Source organism: Ictidomys tridecemlineatus, chromosome 3 (genome assembly GCF_052094955.1).
Source record: "Ictidomys tridecemlineatus isolate mIctTri1 chromosome 3, mIctTri1.hap1, whole genome shotgun sequence".
Classification (NCBI taxonomy): Eukaryota; Metazoa; Chordata; class Mammalia; order Rodentia; family Sciuridae; genus Ictidomys; species Ictidomys tridecemlineatus.
Window position 1 is genome coordinate 41302644 of NC_135479.1, and position 23734 is coordinate 41326377.

The following is a 23734-nucleotide window of genomic DNA, read 5'->3' on the forward strand; positions in this document are numbered from 1 at the left end:
CGCTGTACCACTGAGCCCCAGCCCCATGCAGAGTTCTTTGGTATGGCCGGAGCCTGCTTTAGTCAGTCACTGGTGATGGCCACAGGTCATTTCTGGTCTTCCTGCTGTATTCATACTGCAGAGATGCCTTGCTGATTTGACACTTGGGGGAGGCTCTGTAGGTAAATTCCTAGGACCTAGTTGCTGGCTTAAAGGGGAAGCCCATGGGTGATTTTGATTGCTGTTGCCAAATTCAGCACCAGTGACTGCACCAGTTGGAGAATGTGGACACTGGTGACTTTGTGGCTGGGAAATCTACTTGGTGTGTGTGGGGGGGGGGGGACTAATGGTCCCTGGGAGAGGTTTCCTGGGGCTCTGGGATGCAGCCCCGGGAACCCCTCTGTGTCCACCCGCTGCAGGTTTTCCACCAAGTCCTGGCTGTCGCAGGTCTGCCACGTGTGCCAGAAGAGCATGATGTTTGGAGTGAAGTGCAAGCACTGCAGGTGAAGGCAGAGGGTGGGAGGGAGAAATGCTTGGAGTTCAGGAGCAGTCCTGATACTTCATCCATGGCCTCAGGTCAAGTCCAAGGTCAAGAGTTCCTTATAACCTGCTACCCATAATCCCATTCAGCACACCAGGCCTCCCTAGGGGAATTGAAGTGAGGCACCCCTGCAAGAAGCGGGTATTTGAGGTGGGCTTTGAAGGATGAATAGAAGTTCAGCAGTTAGACTAGGGGAGAAGGAATCCAGAGTCCAGGAGGAAAGTGGGGCCTGTTCTGGGAATTGTAGGGAGTTCTGAAGTTCAGCCTTACACTTCAGCACATGAGGAGTCGGAGACCGGCAGGCAGGGGTAAAAACAGAGTTGGCTTCTGAAGGGCAAGAGTGAGAAGAGAATGTAGATTCTGTACAAAATCAGCTTTATTTTCTCCTAGCATTGTAGTTTCTAGTGGGAAAGCAGGACAAGTGGACAGCCGATGACCCACGGCTCAACCCACACTGTTCCCTATCTTGGCCTGAGTCCAGGGGCTGCCCTTGGGACCCCTAGGGCCTTTGGGTAATGCACACATTCTCATTTGTGTTTTGTAAGTTCAGATTTGCCTCCAGCTTTCTGAAGCTGGGTGGCAGGTCATCTTCTCTTTAGATGGGAGGAATACATGTGTGACCTGCCATGAGTCACAGGGGCCACGAGGAACCGGTAGAGGACTGCAGAACATGGCAGGCAGCTGCAGTTCGATGGAGTGTTGTGATCTTTGGAGCTAATGTTTGTTGAGAAGTTTGTGGAAACTGAGGCAGTGGGGGTGAGAGCTACACAGCTGCTCTGATGACGTGCATCAGAGCTGACTCTGCCCCCTTTACCAGGTTGAAGTGTCACAACAAGTGCACGAAAGAAGCCCCGGCCTGTAGAATATCCTTCCTCCCACGTGAGTGCCCCGCCCTCTCCCCTTTCCCTGGGGGGGGTGGTGGTGGTGGTCTGGAACCTTCCTTAGCCTGGTGTGACCCTGCTGATGGGTTTCCTCCCTTTTCCAACAGTAACAAGGCTCCGGAGGACGGAATCCGTCCCCTCGGACATCAACAACCCTGTGGACAGAGCAGCCGAACCCCACTTTGGAACCCTCCCCAAGGCACTGACGAAAAAGGTAGGGTCTGGCGGGGAGCTGCCCGCTCCTTCCTGCAGGGCGCCCCCCAGTGGAGGCTCGGTGGGGATGCAGGACCGGGCGCTCCAGGCCAGTACCTGTGGCTGCGGTTGCCAGGAGGGATCCTGTCCCGGCCACTCAGCAGGCTCCATGTTCTATCCAAATGGTGGTTGTGCAGCTTTGGTTCCCACGCCCTTTCTTCTCCTCTGAGCCAACATTTCCTGAGCACTTACTGTGTGCCAGGAATTCTCCATTGGTGATTCTTTTGACTCTTAAAATAGCTCTGAAGGGGCCTGGGGTTGTGGCTCAGGGCTGGAGTTCCTGCCTGGCACGTGTGAGGCACTGGGTTCCATCCTCAGCACCATATTAATTAATTAATTAATTAATTAAAGTTTAAAAAAAAAAAAAAAAAAAAACTCTGAAGGGCACCTGCTGGAATTACCTGCATTTTCCCGCTGGGGAAGCCGAGCCCAGGGTCCCCCGAGAGCCTTTGTGCCTTTTTGCTATGTCTTCATGTAATGGGAGGAGGGGTCCCTCTGGCCTCTTTGGTAAAGGCTCCTGTCCCATTGGATGGCCCCACCTTCAGGAGCTGATCACCCCTCCAAGGACCCCACAGTTCAGTACCATCACCTTGAGCCATGAGTTCAGCAGCCGTAGGGGGACATTCAGCTGCTGGCAGGGCCAACGCCCTGGGTGTGAGTGGCGGCAGTTCGTCCTCTTCGCTTCTATGACCTTGAGTGAGCTGCTTGACCTCTCTGAGCCTCAGTTTTGTCCTGGGTGTGAAGGGGGGTCATGGTGCTTCGTTCACGGAGTGTCTTCTGGCGGTGGGAATGTTCACAGGGTCACACGAAGGGCTGGGTACCGTCTGTCACCTGTGATTTGTTTCTGAGCCTGTGACAGCGGCTGAAATTCTTAAAATATCTTAGTGCCCTCCAATGCCAGCCCCCCTGCTCCCACCCTGTCCTCTCCCTTCCGGTGCCTGGGGCCCCCTCGCACGGTCCTCACCCCAGGCTCAGTCACAGCCTGGCGTGTTTGCTCCTGCCTGTCCACCCTCAGCCGCCTGTCAGTGCAGTGGCCTCTCCAGGGCCACCTCCGCCCGCCCTCCTGCGCACACAGCTGGACCCGAGGCACTGAAGCTGGTGCTGCCAACGGTCTCTCTCACCACGCCCAGCGCAGCGAACCCATAGTGTCCTTCTGGGGTCCTGTTTGATCGTTGTTATGACACGAGCTGCCAGTTGCTAGGGGCACTGGCCGAGATGGGGTTCATCCTACTTCTCTCTGACCTCTTCTTCAGCCCCTTGCCCCTCTGAGCACCCCATTCCACGTTGGCGCAGATGCCCTGGGAGGCCAGGCAGTATCTTGCTCCCCATGTTCCTGATGCCTGCCTTGGGAAGCATTTGTATGGATCATCAAGTGGATACCCCCATTTTATGGGTTTCACACTGTGGCTCAGAGAGGTTAGGTAGTTTGTCCAGAGTCACACAGCTGCTGAGAGGAGGAGCTAGGACTTGTCCTGTCCTCATTGCCACTGTTGAAGACAGGGATGAGTGGAGGGTCTTGAGCCTTGGAGGATGAGCAGGAAGAGTGAGGGCTCAGTGGACCAGTCCAGCCTTCTCCTTTAGTTGGTACTGCACAGGGTCGGCTTGCTGACCAGTGAGGCCCACTGCACCAGCTCAGGTGGGCTCCATCACGCTGTGCATCCCCCAGTCTCCAGGGCCTGCTGAGGACACAGGTTGAACTTGGCACTTGGCCCTATTTTGAGCAACTGCTTCCTACCCTCTGAGGCACTGTGTCCAGGAAGCACTGGTTAGCCAGGCCACTGATGAGCCACCTTGAGCCCTGTACTTGCTTTGGGGTGTGAAGGGAATGACAGTAACATTTAAGTTGGGACAACAGTGGGAACCAGGCCTGACCAACAAACCAGCTCCTGTGGTCACCTTCTGGAAGCTTCATTCCAGCTCTGGAATTCCTGACCCTCTAGGATGGCTGGTTGCACCAGCCCAGGGTTTTGCTCTCTCGGGATTTTGCAGCTGTATCTGCACCGAGAGTCCCAGTACACTAGGGACAAGGTCTGCAAAGACAAGGACTGTATGCTCCTCATTTTCTTCTTACTTCTAGCAGAGCCTGGCACATAGTAGATGCTGCATGAACTTTTGTCAGAGTCTGGATTTAATTCACTTAAAAAAACAAATAAACAAACAAACAAAAAACTCTACTCTGCCCAACTCAGAGCCAGGCAGGCACTGGTGTGGGAGAAACGTCCATCCAGCAGAGTACCTGAGGACATCTGCAGTTGACAAACTGCAGTTACAGTGCCCCGAGGAAGAGCTGCTGGGAGCTAGAGGAGGAACTAGAGGAGGAGCATGGTCCCAGTCAGGGTCCAGGAAGGGCCTCTGGGAGGAAAGTGTGTTTGAGCTGAAATAAGAAAGATGAATGGGGCTGGGCGCGGTGGTGCACACCTGTAATCCCAGTGGCTCAGGAGGCTGAGGCAGGAGGATCGCAAGATCAAAGCCAGCCTCAGCAAAAGCAAGATGCTAATAAGCAACTCAGTGAGACCCTGTCTCTAAATAAAATGCAAAATAGGGCTGGGGATGTGGCTCAGTGGTCGAGTGCCCCTGAGTCCAATCCCCAGTACCCCCCGCCCCATCAAAAAAGAAGAAAGATGAACAGGAGCCTTTGCGAGCAGGATCTCTGTGTGCGGCCATCTAATAAGACCTGGAAAATTTTAGTGCCGAGGGTGGGACCCTAAGGGCCCCTGGCTGGCCTCCTTTGCAGTGGGAAAGTGGGGGGCTCCTGGCATGTGGGGGGCAGCCTGGTGGGGCAGTTCAGCCCCCCATTCCCCCGCTCTGGTCCTGCAGGAGCACCCTCCCGCCATGAACCCCCTGGACTCCAGCAGCAACCCCTCCTCCGCCACGTCCTCCACGCCCTCCTCGCCAGCGCCCTTCCCGACACCAACGAACCCCTCCAGCGCCACCACGCCCCCCAACCCCTCGCCTGGCCAGCGGGACAGCAGGTTCAACTTCCCAGGTACCACACTTCTGGGCTTCTCCGGGTTCTCAGGGGTGCAGTCAGAAGACCCCTGGCAGGTTCAAGGTCGAAGGCCGCCACTGTCTATGTGACGCTGACCTCAAGGGCAGGAGCTCTGGGGTTGGTGAGGTTGCTGCACCCATTTTACAGATGGGGACACAGAGGTCCGGAGACGAGTGGTTGCCTTGAGTTTTACAGCCTGTAAGAGGCAGGGCCAAGCCCATGCCCCCCGACACACAGCAGGCTGAGTGTTCTTGGCCTCATCCCCACACTGTCCTCCTGTGCTGCGGTGGCTTCTGCTGGGCATTATCACTCACTCAGGGCGGGCTTCTCGGCCCCCCGTTGGCATAGCAGGCAGCATATTGAGCCAGAAAGCCTAGGACAGGGCTTATTGACCTGTCACCTGCACACTCCACAGTTAGGGCCAACTACCCAAGGAAGCCATGTCAAGTTAGAATCAGGTGGTACCCCGGTACCGATGAGAACACCGAGTCCCCACAGGGGTGCTCGGGGCGTAGGCCTGAGCCAGGGCTGATCTCTAGTGCTCCCCACAGCCCAGGATGCCCCGGGTCTGCAGGGAGCAGCCAGAATCTCTGTCCTGCCAGAAGCCCAGCCTGGGGGTCCTGCCTCTCCCAGTGGCAGAGCCAAGCCTGTTCACCGCTGTTGGGACTCAGCTGCTGCCTGGGCTCCTCTGGCAGCTCCTTGTGCCCTTGTCTCCGCCTCGGTTTCATTTGCAGTCCCAGAGGAAGGCAGGGGAGCGACTGTGACACTCCTGTTTGCTCCAGGCCCCACGGCAGACCCTCCGCCCTCTTGCGCTGAGGGGTCCAGCCAGGCCCCCACCATGATCCCACCAGCCCCAGGCCCAGGGGGACAGAAGTTCAGCTTTCTCTGTGCCAGGAGATGCCCCTGGGGCTGCGCCCAGCCAGCAGCAAGCCAGGTGACTTCACTGGTCCAGCTCACCAGGGTCCTGGGGACCTCGTTCATGGGTGGTGAGACAGATTTTGTAGGACTCTTTCTCATTGGCTTATTTCTTTAATATGCACGTGGCTGGGTGTCTGCGGACACGGATGCCTTGACCCAGCGCCCCCACCCCTTCCTGCAGTGCAGCGACGGCCCGTTTGATTTACCTCCTCTCCTGTTCTACTCTGTCGTTATTCACGGAAATCATCCCTTTTCAAAACCCCCTAGTTTAGCTTTTCCTAAAAGGAAGGGCCTATTTGAAAAACAATAGCTACAGGAAAAAATCCTTTTTTGTGATATCAGCCAAACCCTGTCCACTTTCACTGATGTCCCATCAGGGGCTGGGCCTCATTGTCCCCTGCGTGGGGCCTGACTCTTCCTGATCTCTTATTGGACCACTGGGACCCACCTCTCTGGGGCTGGGGTGGGACAATAGTTAACCTGGGGAAAGAACTGCGACTCCTGCTGTCCACCTGCCCTAGGCTGCGGAGGAACAGTGTCGTTGGCCTGCAAGGGTGACCCTGGGAAGGTGGCCCTCATTTTCTAGTGAGGCAGCTAGAGAGGTGAATCGACTCCCGAGGTCCCAGAGCCCCGTGGTGGAATGAGGTTGCCTTAAGTTGCTGGGCAATGGCATATACCCGTCATTCTAGCAACTCAGGAGGCTGAGATGGGAGAATCACTTGAGCCCAGAAGTTCAAGGCCGGCCTGGGCCACATAGGGAGACTCTGTCTCCAAAACGCAAAACAAATCAAACAAGAAGAAGAATTCCATGTCAGATTCCAGAACCCCGGTGCATCCCTTAAGAGACATGTCTACGGGAGGAAGCAGGGGATGAGGTTGAAGCTCTCCAGGGGTCAAGGTGGACTGAAGGGTAGGAGGCCATTCTCCCACACACGGCACTGTTAAAACTTTCTCAGAGCCACCACGTTCGCTCATTGTCTTCCCTCCTGGGCTCCCGTGCATTCTCCAGAGCAGGAGAGAGCGGGGTCCTGGCTTTTTCCCAGAGCAGATTGCTGGACTGGGCTGTGTATCAAGGTGACACTGAGCCAGGCCCTGGAATCCCGGTCCTCGGGAGCCCCTGTACCCTGGGGCTCCTGCGGCACCCATTTCTTTCCTCTTTGCCTCCCTCCTGCATGGCTCAGCCTGTCCTTGCCAGGCCCACCTGGGGTGGAGTAAGCTAGGCAGGGCCGTCCCAGCCCAATAACCAGTTCCTGTCTCCCAAGCCCATGTGTCCCCCTCCTCCCTCGCTGCGTTTGCTGTTCTGTGTATGTGACTCACCTCCTCTTCTGTTTAAAGCTGCCTACTTCATTCATCATAGACAGCAGTTTATCTTCCCAGGTGAGTCCTCTGCATGTTTCCACTAACTGACCCCTGCCGAGACCCCCCCCATCCACCCCCGCACACGGATGCCCTCTCTCTGGGTGCTTGAGTCCATCATGGCTGAGCAAGGGGGGGCAGGTGTCTAAGAGGAGGGCCCTTTGGCTGGACAGGGCCTTGTTGAGAGGGACCCTGGAGTCCATCCACTCCAGCCTCTTGCAGATAGACTTCAGGCTACTCATTAAAGGTCACACCGCCAGGAGGTAGCAGAAGCAAGGCTAGAACTTGGGTTTGCAGAACGAGGGGAGAGGGCTTTGTTGTTGATGCTGCATGAGCACCTGTTCCCATGTCCTTCCTTATACAATGAGAGGGAAACACTACTTAGTTTTACAGAAGGGAAGCCATGGGGGGAGGTCTGCAGCCTTTGTTCCGTCCGCAGGCCTCACCTTTCTGAGCCTTGTCCCACAGTGCCACCTGCTGGCCATCTTCGGGGACTGCCTCATTGTGCAGAGTTTGAAGGAGAGAATCAAATAAAGACCATCGATTGATTCTCCTTCACAAAAATTGTTTTGCACACCCTGGAAACCTTTGTGCCAGCCTTTGCATCTGACCATATTCCTGCCCCTGAGTGTTTTATAATATCAGCGCTTTCTTCTCCAGCTGAAGACGGCAAGCACTTTCTGTCTGTAGCTGGTTGTTTATTCTCTGAGTTAAACAAGACCATCTTGAAGTCACAGTGTTTTGGTTATTCCGGGATATTTTTGTTCCCCATCTCAGCTCCATTAGGGAGTTGGCTTGGAGAGCTTGTGAGTCCTTACTCATGTGGCTCTGCTCGGGTATTTGCAGGCCAGCAGCGGTCAGGACCCAGGGTCAGCGTCCATAGGCGGCCCTGGGAACAGCTGAGCTGCCTTTTACGGTTTTGTATCTGATTTTGTTGTCCCCCTCCATGCCTCCCCAGAGCTCACCTAGTTGCTACCTCTAGGACATGTACAGAGGAGTGCCCTCAAATTGGGAAAATATTGTTCTTCTGGAAGCATCCATTTTGCCCTGGAGATGTGTCAAGGGCAGGGGAAGGAAATGCTTATGAAAGCAAAAAAAAAAAAAAAAAAAAAGAACATGTTTTGGGGCAGAATACCCAACATTCTTAACTTTTTAAGAAAAAGTATGAGCCTTCAGAGATGTTTGCCCTCCAACCTGGGCTGTTTCTCCCCAAATCTCCCAGTCCCCCCTCCCTAGGCATGTGCTCATCTTCTGTGGGAACATCCAAGCAGGGCTGGGTGGGTGGTGGAAACACCAGGCCACTCCTGGCGTCTACAGACATGAAGTGGTGATGTCTAGGGAGGTGCTAGCAGAGTCTCCCGAGGTCCAGAGCCCTAACCGCACAGTTGGGGTGTATGGGTGCCTTGCCCTGATAAGAAGGCCTACAGCTCCCTCAGCTTCTCCAAGTCTGTGAGGACCTAGAGATGCTCACACCTGGTTCCTTTGACCTTGAGAGAGAGCTTTGGAAGAAGCGCAGGGCCGGGGAGGTCTCGTGGCTGAGCAGGGAGGGTCTTTGTCCAAGGCAGAAAAGGGCTGTTGATCACTTGGCCCACGGCCCTTTCCGGGGATCATAGTCTCTGTGTAGCTCTTTGTTCCCATGTCAGGGCCCATCTGTTCTGGAAACGCCCTGGGCCCGGGGTCAGTCTCCGTTGCCCAGCTTGGGCCCCCTGACATGTAGCGGTGACTTTCTTCTGGCCTGAGAGCTGTGTCACTGGTGACACAACTTCTGAAGGCGAGGGGGTGGGGCCTTCACTCTAGAAATTCCCAAAGCTGCTTTGGACACCAGGTGTCACTAAGGAGCCCACAGGCTGTCCTGGAGACTGGCTCTGCCTCAACCAGGAGGTCCCTCTGGCCACCCGCCCCAGCCCTCGATGGCCCCGTTAGCTTTTCCACTTGCGTGCAGGGTGGGTTTGACTTTGGGGACTGGGGCTCACTGAGGCATCGCCCTCTTTTTCTACCCCAGGTCCCTTCCTGGGATAGAGCTCTGTGGACAAAATCCCGGGCTGAGAGCCTGAGTCTGTATCAGGTTTGGGAGATGAACCCAAGTTGGTCCTGGGAGAAGTGGCCTGGTGGACAGAGGCAGCCACTCAGGGGACATCTGCTTCCCTGGCTTCAGGCCGGTGTCTCTGGAGACATGGAGCAGGAGTCTCACACCTGTGTTTGTTTTGTTTCCTCCAGACATTTCAGCCTTCCCGCCGCCAGCCCCGATCCCCGACTCGGCCGACAGTGCCCGGTAGGCGCCCCTTCTCTTTCGTGAGGCTAAACCCCAATCCCTAACCCCCACCCCCAAAACCTCCGACCCTCCCGTCCTGGACAGCACTGTGTTCCCGAGCCGGCCGGATGGAGAACTCGGGCTCACTCACCTGTGTTTTATTTGCCCTCTCTCAGCACAGTTAGCATGGGGTGGGGCTGCATGTGACCCAGGAGGGTGGACAGAGGGCACTCAGCGTCAGAGACCTATTGGAACTGGCTCCATCAGGGTGTCCTTTCTCCCAGTTGGGCTGTGCAGAGTGCCGACTCCCATCGCCTCCTGTGCCCTAGTCCAGCGAAGCTGGCATCACAGTCGATGTCATCTGAACCCACAGCCAGCTCAGGGCCACTAAGTTCCATAAGGTCACACGGGGAGGAAGTGACAGCCAATTCTCCAAGGCCAGGCTGTTGGATTCTAAGTCCTTCCTGTGTGTACTCTGAACCCATGTACGGCAGTGACAGATCCGAAGGGGCCTTGATGGTTATGTCCACCCTCCAGCCTCTGTCACCTTCCTGCACACTCAAGACAGGCTGGAGAGAAGGCTGAGGCCGAGAAAGGTGCACCTGGTCCCTGGCCTCTGCCTGTCGCCACAGCATCCACCCACAGATGGCTGGGTCGCGGTGAAGGTCCAGGCCTGCTTGGTGGCCTTTTGTCTCAAGCCCAACCGGGGAGTCCCCTGCTCAGCCCAGAACCTCCTTAACCAGGCCTGTCTTACTCTTAGGCTCGACGACCCACCCAAAGCCGATGTGTTGGAGTTTCCTGAGGTGGAGGTAAGCCAGGGTAACAGACCCACAGACAGACTTTGCTTTCCCCTCTCGGACCATGGAGGGCTCTGGGGAGAGAGTGGGTGTCTCGTCCTGGCACGGTATTCCCAGGTGCCTGCAGATGTGCAGAGCAGGGAAGAATGATGAAGGATGCCCCAAACAGCCTTCCTCTGGCTCTTCTGGAGGCTAACTGGAATAAGCTCTGGGGTCTCAAGGTCCCCACTTCCTGTCCAAAGCCCTAAACTCAGTCTGTCTGGGATCACGTCAGACATCTTCAGGTGTCAGCACTTTCCAGGTGATTCTGATTTCGGGCAGGTTCAAGAACCTGTCCACTGAACTGAAGTATAAACTGAGCCTGGATCCCTGCTGTGCAGAGCAGCGTAGGGTCTGTTCCTGCTGCCTGGGGAGAGTCAGGAGCTCTGTGTTTAAACAACACAGTATCAGAAGGGTGGCTGGGTAACATTCTCCACGCCAGGGATGTCCAGGCCCTTCCAAAACAAATTAGATGCTGCTCACGGGTGAATCTTGGATCGTATGCAGGATGAAGGATCTGGCGGTCACTTGGGTCAGCAATCACATTTAGTGGATGAAGGACTCTGAGGCCCAGCGATGATAAATGACCTATCGCTGTCCTCAGCAGAGCAGAGCAGAGTGGCAACTAGATCCCAGCCCTCCTGACCCTGTGCTTCTCCTCCCTCACCTCATGGGGGCCCAGGGACAGAGGAGAGAAGACCTGGACCTCTCCATGTTTTCCCACTTCCTTTTCAGGCTGAGGAGCCAGAGGCTGGAAAGTCAGAGGCGGAAGATGACGAGGACGAGGTGGACGACTTGCCCAGCTCCCGCCGGCCCTGGCGGGGCCCCATCTCTCGAAAGGCCAGCCAGACCAGCGTGTACCTGCAGGAGTGGGACATCCCCTTTGAGCAGGTGGAGCTGGGCGAGCCCATCGGGCAGGGCCGCTGGGGCCGGGTGCACCGTGGCCGCTGGCACGGCGAGGTGGCCATTCGCCTGCTGGAGATGGACGGCCACAATCAGGACCACCTGAAACTCTTCAAGAAGGAGGTGATGAATTACCGGCAGACGCGGCACGAGAACGTGGTGCTCTTCATGGGGGCCTGCATGAACCCCCCCCACCTGGCCATCATCACCAGGTGAGCTGCCCGGGAACCCTGAGGAGGCAGGGAGGTTTTCATAGAGGCATAAAGAAAAAAAAAAAAAACAATGGGAGTAAATGCCCCACTCACATAGCCCCGATGTCATTACAAAAATAAGTGAGCTAGGCTGGTAGGTGCACACCTGTAATCCCAACAGCTCGGGAGGCTGAGACAGGAGGAGCACAAGTTCAAAGCCAGCCTCAGCAACTTAGCAAGGCCCTAAGCAACTCAGGGAGACCCTGTCTCTACATAAAACCCCAAATAGGGCTGGGGATGTGGCTCAGTGGTCAAGTGCCCTTGAGATCAGTCCCCGGTACCTAATAAATAAATAAGCTGATCTCTCTCTAAGGATACAGAAAATTCCAGTGTTCCATAAAAGGTACAAAGTATAATCCAGTCTACTGCCTTCCCCCGTAACTGGGCACTTCTCCCCCAAGATGGATAAACACCAGCATACCTTCCATTAAAACAAAGGAGTAGGCATGTGCTCATGGAGTTTTTCCTTTATAAAAATACACAGGAAAGATCACACTGGTTCATACTTGCTTTTTAAACTTGGTTACAGTTCTGAGGTCCACTTTTCTTTCTCTATGCATTAACAGTGCTGGGGATGGAACCCAGGGCCTCATGCATGCGGGGCAAGCACTTGACCTCTGAGCCACACCCCAGCCCCTGCCACTTTGACATGTACCACCCATTTCTACAGCAGGAAGTGCCCACTGGTACCCTGCACCCATAGCAGTGTCCCCTCCCTGGAGCAGCAGGGCTTTGTAACCCTGGACCAGCTTTGCCCACAGCATCTAAGAAATTGTTGTTTACCTTAAAATCAGGAAAAGCAATATGAGGTCATTAAAGAAATTTGGAAATATACATGGAAGTTTCCAGAAGAATCTAAGCATTGCTTTATTTCTCGTCAGGCCAAGAGATCCCTCAGTAACATTCTGTTGACACTCCCCATACCCGGACCCTGTGCTTGGAAAAGCAACAATGTAATGAACAAAATAAAAATTAATTTCCATTTGGCTTCTGTCAGAGGTCCGAGTACCCACTCCCCAGGCCTCCTGAGCAGGGAGCCCTCCCCAGGGGCATGCAATTCCAGCCAATGTGGGACAACCTGATGCCTAGGGAGCCTGGCTGTGGTCACACCAGGTGACAGTCCCCAGGGTCACCTGCCAGTGTTCGTCCATTCATTCATTCATCCATCCTTCCCTCCTCCTCTCAATTCCACAAGAGATTGGAGTCGGTGGAACAGGGGAAGGAGCTACCCGTTCTCTTAGGAGACCCAGGACACAGCTGCTTTGCTGGATATCACTCTGATGCCCCTGACAGCTGTCCCGCTTCTCCCTAGTTGCATGTTCTTTATTTTTTTTTTTTTTAAAAAAAAGGCTCTGGAATCTAAAAATAATAAGAACAATAATAAGCATCTTTACCGTGAACCTCAAAGCCTTTGTGTGGCCTCTTGTGTCCCTCAAAGGCCCGGTTCTCCCCTTTTGAATTTTCCTGCTTGTGGTCCGTCCTTCCTGCTGAGGGTGGGCTGGCTGCCCTGACTCCTGGGAGCTTTGGTGAACTGTTTCCTCGTGCAGGGTGGCAGGCCTCTGAGTGTGCAAGTGAGCGTGCTTCTGAAGGCCTGCCCACCAGGATTGGTGTCGGGCTTGGTGAAGGTCATTGATGTTGAGGGGTGGCAAGTACTGAGGAGGCAGGTGGGCCCGTCCCCTCCAATGGCTCCACAGGGGTAGGGTCAGGCTGTACAAGCCCCAGACCTCTGACCGACCCCACCACCCTCGACAGCTTCTGCAAGGGGCGGACGTTGCACTCATTTGTGAGGGACCCCAAGACGTCTCTGGACATCAACAAGACGAGGCAGATTGCTCAGGAGATCATCAAGGTAAAGGGGTGTGCAGCTAGCTGCTGGAGGGTGGATTTCCGGCTGGTCCCAGAGCACCTGTCCTCCTCCCCCGTCCTGCTGTCCCTGCTTGTGCCAGGGTGCTTTGGGGTGCTCTACCTTACCTGCTAGCTGGAGCTCCCAAGGTGGGGCCCACCTTCTTCCTTCTCAGAGTCAGAGCTGTTCACTTGGTCAACATCGATAGAATTAAATTAGTTGGAGAAGTTCTCAGTTATGTTCTGAAGACAGTTTGGCTCCTGTTCACACCAGCTGCGTGACCTTGGGCAGGTTGTTGCGCCTCTCTGAGCCTTGTAAAATGGCGATATCAATACACCCTCCTTCATTGGATCTGTGCAAGGATAAAATGCAGTCCTCTGTGCAGAGAGAATTTGGCACAAGGCAGGGCATTTGTTGAGGGTCTATTTGGAATGCTGACTGAATGAGGGGACTGGGATAAGGGGGCTGGTATTTAGCTTCTGGGGCACAAAGGAACCCACACTTTCTGCCTTAAAGTTTCCACATCTAAATTCTTCGAGGGCAGGCTCCCAGGGCTTCCTTTCATCATTTCAACAGTAATTCCTTGAAAGTGAAAGAAAAGCTCATTGGTTGCTTTCTTTAGCAACAAAGAGGCTCAAATAAAAATTAGAATACTGATGGGTGGGACTTCCTCTCTCTCCTCCTCGGTTTGTGCTAAAAAGCTTTCTTCTACCAGCGCCATCGAGTTTCCGTTTTGTCTTTCTCTCCTCCTTGTTCTCCTGCCTGCCCCCTTCTCTCCTCCCCTGTTCTGACCTTCAGTCCGTTTTGTGCACGTGGGATCAAAAATCACAGCGACATTTGTGGACGAACCAAGTTTGCCATGTGACGTGTCCCCGTGGCTAAGCACAGGCCAGCGGGAGCTGGGGGAGGTTTCCTCTTGCTTCCTCCAAGTCCTCCGCCTTCCCCACTCCCCCAAGCCCTCTCCAGTCCTCCCAGAGCTGGGAGGCTGCCTGGCTCCTGAGTCATGATCAATGACACCTGGAGATTCCAGGAACCAGGAGGGAAATTACTAAAAGGTTTCAGAAGCGGCCTCTGCTGGCTTATTTGATTTCTTTCCTGCTGCGAAACCATCTTCTTCCCCTTTGGGCCTTCCGGCCACAAACTTCCTTCATACAATCATCTCCGATGCTCTGGGGGGTCAAGCTAAATAAAAGGGGCCTAACTGTTGGTTAGGAGAGGGTCTGAGGTCAGGAGTGGCTACGGAAACATGAAATTCTGGGAAAGGAGACTCGGTACTCCAGACCCGACGCTTTTCATCTTGTCTTTGTAAACTGGCCTTTCTCAGTCTGTGACACCTGTTTTGTAAATAAGCCTCAGAGAGAAGGTGAGCTGCTTGAACTTAGGTCCACAGCTGGTCCCTGTCTGGGCCTCTGTGTGGCAGCTGGGCAAGGCGTGGGCCTTGGTTTGGTTTGGGAAATGGGCAGATGTTGCATGTTGAGAGCCACAGCCAAAGGGGCCCCAGCAAACTTCCAGCTGCCGGCTGATGATTGGCTCACAGTGGCCCCAGCACCATCTAGCTGATTGGCTCTTCTGCGGTGATGTTCATTGGGCTGTTTCCCTGCCCTTCAGACTGCCAGCTGATGATTGGCTCACAGCAGCCCCAGCAACATCTAGCTGATTGGCTCCTCCACGGAGCTGCTCATTGGGGGACTTCTTTGGCCCCGCCCACACAACCCAGCTAATCTGCCTCAAGAGCAGGAGGATTGTGGGAGGTGGTGAGGCTTGTGTGGGTGAGAGGCTTGTGGAAGCCGGTGGTGGCAGTTGGGCTCTGAGGGTTTTTTCCTGAGGAGCGGTTTTGTTTGGCATTTGTAGTTCTAAAAATAAAGTTAGTTTCTTTTGACAAGTGGCTCCTGAATTGTGCCCAGCCAGACTGCGGCAGTTGCATTCAGATCAGGGTTTGGGGAATGAAGCAAGCTGTTCTTTCCCGGAGCTCCCTGTCCCCCTGTCAGGTGACCACTCTCAGCAGGCCTGGGGGTGGAGCCCCAGCAGCTGCACACACACCCCAGGTCCTTCCAGAGGGGAGTCGCCTTGTTTAAATTCTCCAGCGCCCTCCAGACCCACCGGGACTGCGCTCCGGCTGGGGCTGAGTTGCTTCTGGTTCTGCCTCATGGTTGGTTGATCCTCTTTCCTAGATGTGGCTTGTTTGTCCCTAAAAGTCACCCACAGACCCCTGTATGGCCTGGGACGTGTCTGCATAAGGCCTAAAGCTCCCTCGACTGTAGGAGGTCAGGGGGATTTTTATCACTTTGACCAAAATAGCTGATAGGAACAGTTGGGAAGAGGAGAAGTTTGTTCGGGGCTCATGGTTTCCAAGGTCTCAGTCCACGGTCCCCAGACTCCCTTGCTCTGGGCCTGACCTGAGCCAGGAAACCGAGGGAGGGAGGGAGGGCCAGAGTCACTGCCTCAAAGCCACCACTGAACCTTGCTGCTCTGAGGACTCATGAACCTTTGGGGACATTTCAGATCTGAACCATAGCAATGTCTTCTTTCCAAGCCGGAGGGGGTCCATTTCAGCCTTGGTGCCTCTCTCTGGTCCCCAGGGTATTGGGCTTTGCAGGAGGCCTGGGCTTGGGGGTTGAAAACAGCTTTGACCTTGGATGAGATCACTCTGTGTCAGTCACCTATGTTCCATGCATCTGGCTCATCAGTGGCCAGTCCAAAGAGCACTGATCAGCAGTTTCCCACCTTGCACTTGATAGATGAGGAGACCGAGGCTCAGAGAAGTTAGCACTGCGACCAAGGCTACACAGCTAGGGAGGGAGAATCCAAGCAGAGATGGACCGTGAAACCTGGATTGCAGTTTTCATCCAGGGCTTCTTTGGCCACAGCATGGATATTGGGAATACCCAAATTTGGGGACCCCTCTAGAAAGGTCTCTCTCCCTTTCTGAGCCCTTGCCCCTCCAGAGAGCAGAGATGAGCTGTGTAAATCCTGATGGAGACTGCAGCTCATCTGGGCCCTTTGTGGCCTAACCCAGACGGTGTTATTTTTATGTATTTTATTTTATTTATTTAGCTAGCAGTTCTGGAGATCAGACCAGGGCCTCGTGCATTTTGTACAGCTGAATTACATCCCAGCCAGCATTGTTGATCTTTATATAGTCAACCTTCCTGACCCCTCACCAATCACCCTATCCACATCTTATCCAAGTGTGAGGTGGCTATTTGGTAGCCCAATGGTGTAGAAAGAGTATGCGCTGGCTTAGAGTCAGATCTGAGCTCTGCTACTTAACTGCTGTGTGGTTAGGGGCAAGTAACTTCCCCTCTGAAGCATCCCGCCCAGGGCCTGGCCCAAGTTGGAGCTCAGTCATCATCACTTTGTCTAACGGGAGGCTTGCTATCTTCCAGGGCATGGGGTATCTTCACGCCAAGGGCATCGTGCACAAGGATCTCAAATCCAAGAATGTCTTTTACGACAATGGCAAAGTGGTCATCACAGACTTTGGGCTGTTTGGGATATCAGGAGTGGTCCGAGAAGAACGGTGAGCTGGCCTTGGGTGTGTGGGTGGGATGGGAGAAGCTGGCGTGCTGGGTGTATCTGGGGTCCATGCACATGGCCTTCCCCACAGAAAAGCCCAGGCTGGTGTGGTCCTGCCCTGTGGTTCTGGTCCAGAATCCCATCTAGTGAGATTTGGGTCCCTCCTGGTGCTTGATTCACAGGGAGTCTAGGTCCCCTGACTCATGTGTCGCCTCACTGCTCCCAGAACTGGATGAGGGACCAGGGTCACGTCCCCATGATGAGGAAGAGCTTCAGGTTTTATTTCCTCTGGTCTTGAAGGGGGAAGGGTAGGGAGAAAGGCTGTCTCCCCACACCAGAGAGAGCGGCAGCTGGGCTGCAGGGCCCCGCAGGCAAGCCTGAGACCTAGGCAGACTGTCCCACCCTCCCAGCAGAAAGACTTGGGCACCTTCACATGCAGGTCCCTGCCAGTACCATCCTTGGCCTGCTTTCCTAGAGGAACCCAGGTAGGGTCCCCGGGACAGTCCCTAGAAGCACCCATGTAGGAGCAGGAGCAGCGTTCTGTGCTCGGGTGCCTTTTCTGCACGGGGCTGGGGTGGTTTGCTGACAGATGTGGGCAGGGCAGGCCTCTTTGCTGCCCACTGAAGGGCCTGTGTTCTCATCCTGGCCTCCAGGCGTGAGAACCAGCTCAAGCTGTCCCACGACTGGCTGTGCTACCTGGCCCCTGAGATTGTGCGCGAGATGACTCCCGGGAAGGACGAGGACCAGCTGCCCTTCTCCAAAGCTGCGGACGTCTATGCTTTTGGGTGAGCAGGCCCCCGGTGCACCAAGGACAAGCAGGAGGGCTCCAATCCAGGGCAGGAGGCTGAGGCAGGAGGATGGCGAGTTCAAAGCCAGCCTCAGCAATAGTGAGGTGCTAAGCAACTCAGTCTCTAAATAAAACCCAAAATAGGGCTGGGGATGTGGCTCAGTGGTCGAGTGCCCCGAGTTCAATCCCTGATACCAAAAAAAAAAAAAAAAAAATTAGCTTTAACAATCAGTTTATTTAAAATATTATCATTTTATGGGTTGGGGTTGTGGCTTAGTGGTAGAGCGCTCGCCTAGCACATGCGAGGCCCTGGGTTCGATCCTCAGCACCACATAAAAATAAAATAAAGATATTGTGTCCATCTATAACTAAGAAATAAATATTTAAAAAATGTTATCATTTTAATGTTTAATCAATATAAAAAAAATCAAGGAGGTGTTTCATATTCTTTTTCCTACTAAGTCTTCAGACTCCGGTGTGGGTTGCTCAGCAGCCTCATGTGGCAGGTGGTCCCCACGTTGGACCGTGCAGGTGTAATTAGTGTCCCTGTCCCAGTAAGTTGAGAACGCTAAGGGGATTTGAAGAGGCCGAGGAAGGCTCACCCCCAGCCACTCTGCACTCTCTGGGGGTGTCTTTCCCACGGGGGTCCGTGAGGGCCAACTCTCCTCCCTGACCTTGAACTGTCATTGCCTAAACATGATGTGCCCCTGAGCTGGGCGTGGTATTTTGTTACTACTTCAACATCCTCATGATCCAGGCATCCGCCCCTCTGGTTGGGCAGCTGTGTGCCAGGATCTCTCAGTAGAGAGTGGCGAAGCTGGGCTCCTACTTGGGCCGAGTGACCTCATCTGTCCTGCACTGCCTTGGGCCTCTCACCCCCATCGCAGCAGGCTGGGAGGGGCCTCAGGGATGTCATCACACTATCACCCAAAGCCTGGAGAGGAGGAGGGCTGAAGAAGGGTGCTGGTCCTCAGGCTTGGCTCCTGGCTCTGTGGCAGCCAGGTCTCTGGCCACGGAGCCCCAGGCAGGAGCTCACCTATGGCGACCCCACAGGACTGTCTGGTATGAACTGCAAGCAAGAGACTGGCCCTTTAAGCACCAGCCCGCAGAGGCCTTGATCTGGCAGATCGGAAGCGGGGAAGGCATGAAGAGAATCCTGGCCTCCGTCAGCCTGGGGAAGGAAGTCACCGTGAGTAGCCACCCAGAGGGACGCAGGGCTGGAGGTTGGACTGGGGGGGTATGACCTGGCTGCCCCTCCTTCAGCCATCAGGGAAGAGACCACTCCTCAGTGGTCTCAGCTCTGCCACCTGAGGTGTCAAATTAGACACTAAAAACAATACTCGCTTATTGAAAATGAGGGAAAGCAGGGAAGTCTAAAGAAAAAATAAAACCCGTCCTGTATCACCCCACGTTAACTTTTGTCTTCATTTCCTTCCAGTCTTTTTTCGGAGGGTGGGTGAAGATATAGTCTTGCTAAGTTGCTTAGGGCCTCCAACTTGTGATCCTCCTGCCTCAGCCTCCTGAGTCACTGGGATTATAGGTGTGCATCACGGTGCCCAGCCCCAGTCTTTCTGTTTTGTTTTTTTTTCTTTCCAAAGATAAAGTTTTTAATTATTGGTGAGATGAGAAGAGAGTAAATTCTTATATAATACATGAAAGAAAAATTTTAAAATCACCACTGAAAATTCAAATAGTGGGGATAAGCTTTGGCTTCAGACCTTTCTCCATAATTGTTGAGGGGCTGGCTCTTCCAGTATTGGCTGTGGGGAGCTTGGGGGCACGGAGAAACCCCTCTAGAGACCATTTCAGAGAACTGCATCTGCTTTATTGCGCGGCAAAAAATAGCTTTTATTGTGGGTATGTGCCAGTTTACATATGACAGTCATGATAGGCCAGAGGTGATACACAACATATCATGTTACGGGAGTCCAGACACCAAAGGTTCAGAAGCTGCCACGCAGTCTGGCCGTGTACCAACAGGGGACTAACTTCCTGTCAAAGGAGCAAGGAAATTGCTCTTGCTAGTGTTCTGACAGCACTTTGTCTCCAAACATTGCATTCTATGTTAGGACATCCCTGCTGCACCATGAGCAAGATAAGCCTTCCTCCAGGAGGGTCCAGAGTCAGGCCCACCAACACCTAATGTTTTTCTTGACTGCTCAAGAACAAATCCAAGTTCCCATGACAAACTTGTTCTCACAATGCTGAATTTCATAGTTGCTGAATTCTCATTTTTGAACGGATTTTCTTGAATGGTTTCCTTCCACTTGTAAGTCTCCCAGTCACAGCACAATCTGTAAACTCCTGGCCTCGGCACTGTTGGTGTGATCAGGGATAAGCACATGTCCATGTTCATGCACCAGAGGGGACGACACAGCTCTGTCATTAGTAACTCCCTCACGTATCTGGGCAGCAGAGCAGTGGAAACAGCATCCAGGTTTAGACCTCTGGAGGCTGTGAGTTTCTAAAGTCGTGAGCCATGTAGGCAGGATCATCACCTGCAAACTCTAGACAGAGGATGAATTCAGCCTCATCTATTTTTTTTTTTTTTTCAGAGTACCAGGGATTGAACTCAGGGACACTCGGCCACTGAGCCACATCCCCAGCCCTATTTCGTAATTTATTTAGAGACAGGGTCCCACTGAGTTGCTCAGCACCTCGATTTTGCTGAGGCTGGCTTTGAACCCTCAATCCTCCTGCCTCAGCCTCCCAAGCTGCTGGGTTTGCAGGCATCAGCCTCATCTTCCTCCAAGACCTGCTAGATCTCAGTAGATTCCTTTATGGACTGGTAGCGAGCAGCTAGGGCATCCTCAGAGGGCTCATTTAAAATGGCAATTTGGTAGATTCACTTGGTTTCACAGAAATGCCTGTCATCTGGTTTAAGTACAGATACGCTCCCCCAAGAAGGACATCAAATGCTCATGCACAGCTCCAACACCAGGCTTTGGCCCCTGGATACCCCTGCAGCTCAGGTGCTGGGCAGGCTAGGTGACAAGCACCTCCCCACCCCTGGAGTATCCTCTAGGCCTTGCTCTAGGCCTGAGTCAGTCAGAGGCTGCCTTCCCCAGGAGGTGTCCTTGGGCACCTCAGGAAGGTCGTGGTGGACTCTGGACATGGGGCTGGGCTCCTGGGAGTGCCTGCAGCCTCCTGCCTGGGCTCTGGGGCAGCTCAGATGGCAGCCAGAGCAGCTGCTGTCAGTTCACAACGTCTCTTCCACATGACATTTTATTTTGCTCATTATCTCAAATCATTAGCAAATCCTATTGTCTGTGTGGCCTCTGGCTGAACCACCATGTCACTGCCTGTCGAGGTTATTTCTAATTTGACCTTTATGGTAATATTCAGAAGGACGTCTTTGGGTAAACCAGAGTGTGTGAATGTTATATCTGGGGGAAAAAAAAAATTTTTATCAAGTTCTCCTGGCGACCACCTGGGTTCCCCTTCTGCACACTTAGCACCTTGGAGCAGAGCGTCAGAGCTGGATGGGGGCCGTAGGAGAGGCAGGGCTCAGCTACAAGTCAGAATCATCTGGCAGCTTTGTAAATACACCAGGGTCAGGGCCTCCCCCACAGGAATACGGATTTAATCAGCCTGGGATGAGACTAAAGTCATAGTTAATTTATTTTTATTTTTTAGAAAAGCTCCTCAGATGATTCTGTAGCATAGCCAGTGACCTGAACTAATCGGAAGGCTTTCTTTCAGTGATGAGGGATTGGTACTGTTGGTGAGCAGCCAGGGTCCTTCCCGGAGAAGCGATCCTGTCCAAATATTTTGCACTTGAATCTGATGACAGACACTCCAGTAGAACAAAGTAGATCAAATGTAATGTCATTTTAAATGAGCATCTTCAGATGCCTGGACTAATTGGAAGGATTTCTTTTAGACCAGAGTGTAGAACTTTTTAAGAATATAGATTGAAGCCAGGTGCAGTGGCGCATGCCTGTGTTCCCAGGTATTCCAGAGGCTGAGAAAGGAGGATTGCAAGTTCCAGACTAAGCTTAGCAATTTAGCAAGATCTTGTCCCAAAATAAAAAATTAAAAGGACTGAGACTGTAGCTCAGTGGTAGAGTCCACCTGGGTTCAAGGCTCAGTACCAAAAAAAAAAAAAAAGTGGGGAATTAAAGCCAGGTGGGTGGCACATTGGGATTACATTTTCTTCTTTATGGGCCTAGCTCTTACGCTCCATCGATTCTCAAAGGCTCCCAATTTTATTGGCTTCACCTTTGGACCATGACTTTCCTGTGAAATTTTAGGTTTTTCCTGAAGTTTCTTTTTTTTTTTTTAAGTTTTTTTTTTTTTTTTGTAGTTGCAAATGGACAGAAAATGCCTTTATTTTATTTGTTTATTTTTATGTGGTGTTGAAGATGCAAATGCTCTGCCACTGAGCTACAGCCCCAGCCCCTCTTTTTTCTTTTTTGTAGTTGAAGATTGACAAAATACCTTTATTTTTGTTATATGGTGCTGAGGACCAAACTCAGTGCTTCACATGTACTAGGCAAGCTCTCTACCACAGAGCCACAACCCCAGCCCCTCCTGTAGATTCTAATTGCTTTTTTACTCTCCCCAGTGAGGATTCCCTGTGTAGTCCAGGCTGACCTCAAACTCCTGGGATCCTCCTGCCTTGGCCTCCTGAGTAACTGAGACTACAGGCACCACCGGGCCCAGCTTCTTTTTTTCTTGTTGAAAGAACAGACAGTTTTACCATATTCCTGAGGGGTTTCATTTTAAGGGGCAGGGTACCAGGGATTGAACTCAAGGGCATTCGGCCACTGAGCCACATCCCCAGCCCTATTTTGTATTTGATTTAGAGGCAGGGTCTCAGTGAGTTGCTCAGTACCTCATTTTTGCTGAGGCTGGATTTGAACTCGCGATCCTCCTGCCTCAGCCTCCCCATCCACTGGGATTAACTGGTGTGTGCCACCATGCCCGGCTCCTAAGGTCTTTGTATTCCTTCTGCCTTTATTGTTTATTGAATGGCCTCTGTACCATACTTCTCTTTTTTTAATTAATTTTTTTAAATTTATATATGACAGCAGAATGCATTGCAATTCTTACTATACATACAGAGCACAATTTTTCATATATCTGGTTGAACACAAAGTATACTCACACCCATTCGTGTCTTCATACATGTACTTTGGATAATAATGTCCATCACATTCCACCATCATTTCTAACCTCCTGCCCCCTCCCTTCCCTCCCATCCCTGTCCCATACTTTTCTGATGATTGTTTCTGATGATTTAAATCGATGGGATTTCAGGCTTGCTGCAGTGCCATGGTCCTTCTGAGTTTGTTGTTGTTGTTTGTGATTCATTCCTGGGTCACTTGCATGATTCTTCATCGCTCATAACTTTCCTCCTTTATTTTTCCTCCAGCAAAATGAGAGTGAAACCGAAAGACTCTGCCACATCTTTAAATCCTTGCGTGCTAAAAAAAGTCCTTATTTTCTCTGCACGCCATGAGGAGAATTCTAGGTTCACAATCATTTTCCCTCAGAACCCAAATGTTTGGCTCTGCTGTCCACTCACACCCAGTGCGTTATTGAGAAATCTGCTGTTGGGCTGATTCTCAACCTTTTAGAGATGCTGTGTCTTGTTCTTTCCAGAAGCATCTAGGAGCTTTTGTTTATCCTTGCTATTGAAACATTTCATAAAATTTTTTTAAGGGAGATTTTTCTGTTGGGCCTTTTCAGCTGAAGATTCCTGTTTGCTTTGAATGTTTCTGGGAAATTTTATGTTTTTCTTTGATAACTTCCTGCCCTATTGCTTGTTTTCTCTGGTGGAAATTCCCATTGGGTGGAATTCGGTCCTTCTCAATGAGTCTCTGTCCTTTCATACTTTTGGTCCCTTCCTATCTAAAAGTGTCCACAGTTTGGGGAATTTCCTTGCTTTTGATTTTCTAACACTGCTCCTGTTGGGGTTCAAAAATGATGTTTTTGCTTTTAAGCACTTTTATTTTTATTATACCCTAATCGTTTTAGTTGTTGTTCTTGTTAAGATATGCATGACAGTAGCGTGCATTTTGACAGAGGATACATACGTGGAGTAGGACTTATTCTAATTAGAATCCCATCTTGTGGTTGTCCGTGATGTGGAGTTTCACTGGTCGTGTGTTCATAAATGAACACAAGAAAGTGATGTCCAGGTCATTCCACCGTCTTTCCCATTCCCATCCCCCTCCCTTCCCTTCCTTCCCCTTTGGCTAATTCTGTGAACTTCTTTTCTTCCTGATATTTGTAAATGGGTAGAGGACCTTCCTTACACGTACACTTCTGGACGGCAGGGTTTTGTTCTGATTGTCTCTGGTCTTTCTCTGGAAGCATCCCATGGGGTCTGCTGTGTTTTGGATCACACTCCTGCGGTGCTGACAGCCTGTGTTGCTATGTTGAGTGTCTGTGTCCTGCACTTGTGTGGGCCTGTTGTCCCACGG

At 52.5% G+C, this 23734-nt stretch overlaps 1 protein-coding gene across 5 annotated transcripts in view; it reads left to right on the forward strand.

The window, feature by feature from the left end:
* Positions 1–23734, forward strand: part of Ksr1 (kinase suppressor of ras 1) — a 149240-nt gene that overhangs the window by 116679 nt on the left and 8827 nt on the right. For 3 of the 5 annotated variants that reach the window (XM_078042522.1, XM_078042523.1, XM_078042520.1), the window contains 12 exons: positions 399–482; positions 1338–1399; positions 1509–1615; positions 4471–4639; positions 6896–6937; positions 9134–9188; positions 9928–9976; positions 10739–11118; positions 12910–13006; positions 16387–16520; positions 17170–17301; positions 18357–18492. In XM_078042522.1, the coding sequence (XP_077898648.1) occupies positions 399–482; positions 1338–1399; positions 1509–1615; positions 4471–4639; positions 6896–6937; positions 9134–9188; positions 9928–9976; positions 10739–11118; positions 12910–13006; positions 16387–16520; positions 17170–17301; positions 18357–18492 (1447 nt within the window). The remainder of the gene's footprint in view (positions 1–398; positions 483–1337; positions 1400–1508; positions 1616–4470; positions 4640–6895; positions 6938–9133; positions 9189–9927; positions 9977–10738; positions 11119–12909; positions 13007–16386; positions 16521–17169; positions 17302–18356; positions 18493–23734) is intronic. The other 2 variants (XM_078042524.1, XM_078042521.1) reach the window with 1 other exon arrangement.